The sequence below is a fragment of the Lepeophtheirus salmonis genome, chromosome 10 (assembly GCF_016086655.4).
Source record: "Lepeophtheirus salmonis chromosome 10, UVic_Lsal_1.4, whole genome shotgun sequence".
Taxonomy (NCBI): Eukaryota; Metazoa; Arthropoda; class Copepoda; order Siphonostomatoida; family Caligidae; genus Lepeophtheirus; species Lepeophtheirus salmonis.
Window position 1 is genome coordinate 8,075,064 of NC_052140.2, and position 6,135 is coordinate 8,081,198.

General features: G+C 34.0%; 1 protein-coding gene across 3 annotated transcripts; it reads left to right on the forward strand.

The window, feature by feature from the left end:
• Nucleotides 1-911: 911 nt before the first annotated feature.
• On the forward strand, nt 912-5,781 carry LOC121125210 (uncharacterized). 3 transcript variants are annotated; one of them, XM_040720347.2, is made up of 5 exons: nt 912-1,372; nt 2,219-2,384; nt 3,820-4,238; nt 4,303-4,506; nt 4,572-5,781. In XM_040720347.2, the coding sequence occupies exons 3-5, from the start codon at nt 3,843-3,845 to the stop codon at nt 5,424-5,426; spliced, it is 1,455 nt and encodes a 484-aa protein (XP_040576281.1). In that variant the 5' UTR covers nt 912-1,372; nt 2,219-2,384; nt 3,820-3,842; the 3' UTR covers nt 5,427-5,781. The 3 variants fall into 3 exon arrangements, with proteins under 3 accessions (XP_040576281.1, XP_071747591.1, XP_040576282.1); XM_071891490.1 differs by having other exon boundaries at nt 1,134-1,704; nt 1,764-2,384; XM_040720348.2 differs by lacking the exon at nt 2,219-2,384 and having other exon boundaries at nt 1,139-1,372.
• The last annotated feature ends 354 nt before the right edge of the window (nt 5,782-6,135 follow it).

Here is a 6,135-nt window from a genome sequence, read left to right on the forward strand (position 1 = left end):
TTTTCAATTTAAATTATTTGTTCTATTTAAGTGTATTTTCAACATGTGCTATTTGGCCCACATAATACCCGACGTTTAATGAATTATAAAAACAGTCCCCAGACATGATGTATAAAAAGACTATCCGAAGAAAAGAGGACGTTTGATCATCCTAAGTTTATAAGAAATTCGATTTAAATTAAGGGCAACCAGATCGACCAACATATTTGTTAATCCCTTTCCTTTTTCCAAAGTTAATGTGGTCTTCAACTGAGGCATTTATTTTATTAACAAAATCGAATAAATATATTATATGAAAGCGTTGATGAACTATAATCCTAATGAATGGCCGGTTGCCTGCCAACGCTTCCTTTATAGGCCTTCAATCATTATGTATATTGAGAGAGTAAGTATGTCCGATTTCTGGGAGAAAGTGCAAGCGTCCACAGCTACCATTTCTTGAACGCCTTTCTTTAAAATCAATCCGTACAAAACGGGTTACAGGATATCCGATAATATATATTCAAGAAAATAAAAAACTTTAAAGCAAGATGGCTGAACTAGCACCTACATCTCATGATCATCAATAGACAATAATAATTCCGTTTGTATTTAATTAAAATTATTATTGAGCAATAATAACTAGGTAAATAATAGGAAATTAAATTCGCCGGCTCAGGTGGTGGGTGTTTTGAGAATTAAAGAGGGAATCGAAAAAGAGAAAGAATATAAATAATGTTCAAGGTTTTTTTCTTCTTTTTCCCCTCTTTCTTTTTTCTGCTAGCTACGTACGTATACGACATACACACACAACAAACCAGAGTGTGTCATGGAAGGGGGAGAGAGAGGCAGAGAAAGAAAGATACATTCATGCGTGAATAAGATTGATTCGGAGAGATAATGAGAGAGAGAGAAAAAAAAGGCAATAGTGGTGATGGAAGGTGGAAGAAGAGAAGATGCAGGGGGAAGAAGAGCTAGCTGCTGCAGAAGAAGAATGCTGAAATGAGACAGAGGGAAGGAAGGAAAGAAAGAAAGAGGGAGCTCGAGATTGAATTTGTAGGAGGGAGGAAGGGAGGGAGGGAGGGAGAGAGAAAGAAAGAAAGAAAGAAGAAGAAATGTGTGTCTCAGAGGTCCAGCTACTTCTAGAGCAGGTTAGAAAAATAAGAGAGAAGCGGCTTCTGTTCCTTTTTTTTGTTTCTTTCTCTATCTTTCCTTTGGGATCCAATCGTTCCTTCCTTTTTTTTTCTTTTTCTATTTTTCTATTTTTTTTTTCTATTACTCTACTATTAAAAGATTCCCTTAAAATCTAGAGATCTCTCCTTCTACATGAATTCCATCTACTAATTAAGCCCCTAGAATTAATGATTCTCAGGCTCCTTTAATATAGATCATGGTAAGATCCTTCTCGTCCAACTCCTTGTCCTCTTTCTCTCTCTATTGTGCTTCAATCTCTGCCCTTTCCAATTTCCCTGATTTGTATTCTAATTTAATTTTAAATTGTATCATATTATTAATTGATAAATTATGCACTCAACTAATTTATCATCTTTGGGAAATGAAAAGAGATGCATCTGTGATAAGAAGGGGAGTAATTTTGATCTCCCTGATCTTCTCCACTGCCTCAGTTTGGTCTTGTCATTTCATCTCTTTGTGGATCTCCTTGTGAATCCGAAGGCTAACAACTTAGAAATTAAGTCGTTTCTTTCTTTCGCTCTCCAAGACGACGTATGTAGACTTGGAGAGACATGCTCATTAATGACCCTTTCGCTATTTTCATTGATTAGTTGTTGTAGACGTGGTGGCAATGAGACATCCTGGATTGCCACAACACCTTTCCTTACGGATAGAATGCCGTGTTTTCATCTTATGAGAAGTCTCATCAACTAAGAGTCAAACAAACAAATTGCCCATTTTGATCATATGCAATAAATATATATTTGATTATCAATACTAGTCAAATGTACTTAAATCTAGCGCTTGAGTGTATCTTTACTAATTACTCTATTACACAATATGTATGTTGTACTAAGTATTTAGATTAAGGGGATTTTTTTTATATAGATTAAGTCAATATTAATAATAGTTATACATTATGTACTTATTATATTAAATATGTTCCTTTCGAGGTATATTTTTTAATTCTGGTTTTATTGTTTAAAACCTCTCAAAAAGCTAAAATTAAATGTCTTTTTTTTCAATTCACAAAAATTTTTCTCTTCTATGTTTTCTTCCCGTAAAGGTCCAATCATCGCCATAACAGTGACTAAATAAGGTCACTGTCATTGTATAAATATTGCGGGATTACATTTGTATGAAGACAGATTTTGTAATTTATAAAATTATAAAAATTACTTTGATATACATAAGTTTAGGATTCTACTACAATCCCCGAGTCTCTCTTAAAGGTAAGTATTACTAAAGACACTCTTATTAAGAAATCCATGTAATTAAACATGGATTTACATTTAACCCTATACCGCCCACTAGGTGATTGCTTCGTCAGAACTTTCTGATCCTTGTAGATTTCTAAGAACAATGTTTTTTGTTTTTAAATAAGTCGATTTTTTGGTTAGAAATTGAGATTTTTTTATAATTCAAAGTAATTGATGGACTATTTTTGCTGATGTTCATATAAAAAAAAATCAAATAATTTTCTCTATATAGTAACACCTTTCTAACACTTTAATGTCTTTAGGGATACATTCACATTTTTTTTGTTTAATGAAGATTGATTATATATTTGCAATGAAGTTATCTATGAATTTTTTGAGCCAAAAAATTGTCAAGTTGCTCGAAATCGGGATTTCAAAACTCATGTTATCAATTGTCACGTATGACGTTATAGGGTTAAATATATATATTATGCAATATTTCAGATTAATTTTAAGATTTTGGATCCAGTAATATTGTTTCCTTCAAATTTTGTGTTAACCTTTATATATATATATAATTATAATAACTAACTAATTTAGTGATATATGCCATCATTATTAACTTTAAAAAAACAAATACAGTATGTAGTTTTTATAAGGCTATAAGTTCTTATTTCTTAAACGTTACTACTTCATATATTTATTTAGTTATAAGCACTTAACAAATTGTTGATTATCTTTTGTTTTTGGTGTTCCAAAGATCTTATTTAGGGAATAATTAAGATGACGTAGTGTAATTTACATTTAAACGGATGTTCAAAAAGAATGATAGCTTCTCTTGTATTTTGGGGTTAAGGATCAATCTAGTTTTTTACATCATTTACATTTTCTCTCCTTAAATCAATCGTTGATAGTTTTTTTCAAAAATACTTTTAAAACAATTATGTACCAAATTGTTCATTGTTTTATATAGTTATTATATTCATGCTAAAATTAGTCAACGTATATATATATAAATATTAATGTATATCTTACACACAATTATGGATTCTTATATTATAAACTGAATGTCTTTAGAATTGATCCTTACAATCTGGCTATTTTCAAATAAAATACATATATGGTGAATATTTTTTATAAAAAAATAAAAAAATGGATTTAAGCAATGTTTTAGTTGTCTTGCATACAAAATTGGTGCTATATTGGTTTTTGAAGAAGCGTTTCTGTTTTGGCAATATTTTAATCAATGATAAATAATATTTAAAGTTTAAGTTATTAATTTTACAACATAAATACTATATTCCATTACATTATTTATAGACAATTACTTTTATAAGTCCCCATGCGTTCATTCCAGCTTTATTGAGGATACTTAAAACATGTCATTTCTATAGTATTTAAAATATATAAATATTTTACCCTTGAGTTCCAATATGTAATTAATTCAAATATTAAATTGTTTATTCAGGTACTTAACAACCACAAAACACAATGGCATTTCACGCAATTGAGAATGGAGTTATTCCTCATCAACCTACAGTCCAACAGGCTCCAATTCCAGCAGCAAATAGGCCTCCTAGGAAACAGAGAGCCCATGAAGATGAAGAACAAGGAAAGCTCTTTGTTGGAGGACTTTCCTGGGATACTACGCAAGAAACACTCCTGCGATATTTTGGTGGATTTGGGGAGGTAATAGATTGTGTTGTCATGAAAAATGCGGAATCAGGCCGGTCAAGAGGTTTCGGTTTTGTGACGTTTAGTGATCCTGCAAATATTGATGCTGTATTATCCAGTTGTCCTCATACATTAGATGGTCGTACGATTGATCCCAAAGCATGTAATCCAAGGAGTATGCAGAAACCAAAGAAGACTAACTATTTCCCTAAGGTAGTGATACATTTTTTTTTACAAATACATTCTTATTTTTTAAAATTTTGTCTTACTTTGCCAGGTTTTTCTTGGAGGGCTTCCATCTAATCTCACTGAAACGGATCTGAGGAACTTTTTTTCTCGTTATGGAGAAGTTTGTGAAGTTATAATTATGTATGATCAGGAAAAGAAAAAATCCCGTGGGTTTGGTTTCCTTTCTTTTTCTGATGATCAGGCTGTTAATCGAGCATGTGCCGAACATTTTGTCAACATTCAGAACAAACAGGTATTAGTTGATGAATGACTTAACCAACATATTTTCCTAGCTGAATGGTATTACCTTATTTCTAGGTCGAGATTAAAAGAGCAGAGCCCAGGACTCAGACAGCAACATGGAATAAAGATTCGATGGAACAATGGGGTGCAGCATCAATGACAGTTCCTGGAGGGCCACCTCCTATCACAATTGGATCTCCTATGCAACATCCCGCCCATACAAATGGACAACATATACAACAGGCATCTGGTGGTGGTGTACCACACCCGTCTTCAGCTCCCCAACAACACACTCATTACTCAGCTTGGGGATCTCAAGCACAGCATCCTCAACACCCACCTGCAGCTGTTACTCCTCAAACTACTTACACAACTCAATATGGATCAACACAGATTGTACCTTGGGGGCATCATCCTCCTGCTGCGCCTACACCTCCACATCATGTTGCATCACATCCTCAGGCTGCTGTTAATGCAGCTCCTCCTACACAATGGGGATCACCCACATTTGCATCTCCGCCACCTCAAGCGGCACAGTTTCCTGTGTATCATCCACCACCCTCAGTCACTCCTCAACCCAATTACTGGAATACTCAACCTACCCCACCACCTCAAGCGGCAGCGCCTCAACCCTATTCTGCGTATGGAAGCTACGCGCCTGCTGCTCCTCAATATCCTGGAGCCCCACCTCCCCACCATCACCCTCCTCCAGTCTCCCATGGTCCATCACCAGTCAACAAATCTCCATATTCTGTTGGGGCTCCGGACTTTTATCATCAAAATACGATAACGATGGGTCAACCTCCAGTTGCTATGAGTCCTCCGGTAGCTTACAACCCTAATTCTGATCTTGCATCCAGTCTTGGACCTCAAAGGGGAGCTATGTATAGTACTCAACCGTCGCAGTATCATCCATATAGAAGATCTTAGTCCTGAAAATGTTTCAGTATTACATTCACTCACATATATATATATATATATATATATATCAGACTCTCATGACTCGTTTTTGTTATCACTGTCACGGACACAAGAGGCAACAATAAGAAGAAAAAGTCTCTTGAACTAACATTAGATTTACAACTGTTAGCAGTTAGATGACGTTCTAACTACAACAAAGTGATCCATAATTACTTACCTACCAGGCAGGTTTGGAGGACGCCGCCAATGCTGGACGCCCTCCTTCCCTTTTTGTCAAATAGTTAATAAGAAAATTTTTATGATATTATTTTATACAAACATTGATGAAATATTTAATAAATATTTTTTGAGATATTGTCATTAATTATAATACCTTCCTTTTCTGGATAAATGCAATTAAGATTGGTTAGTTGGTTTCTCGAATTCACATGATTCATTATTAATATTAAATTGATCTCTGACTGGAGTTGTGGATATAAGTGAAGGTCATGACTGAACCAAAAAAATTGTGCATTTTAAGTGGTAAAAATATCAACTATGAACCTCCAAGGTGGATTAGCGTTAAATTATGTTGTCAGTGAAAACTTTACATTAATGATAAAGCGAACTTTATCTGTATGCATGAAGAACAGTCACAGGGGTACCTAATATGTACCTTATGGTCCTTAAATTTATTAAATAAATTAACTTTTTAATGATGAATGAAACGCTGACAGGG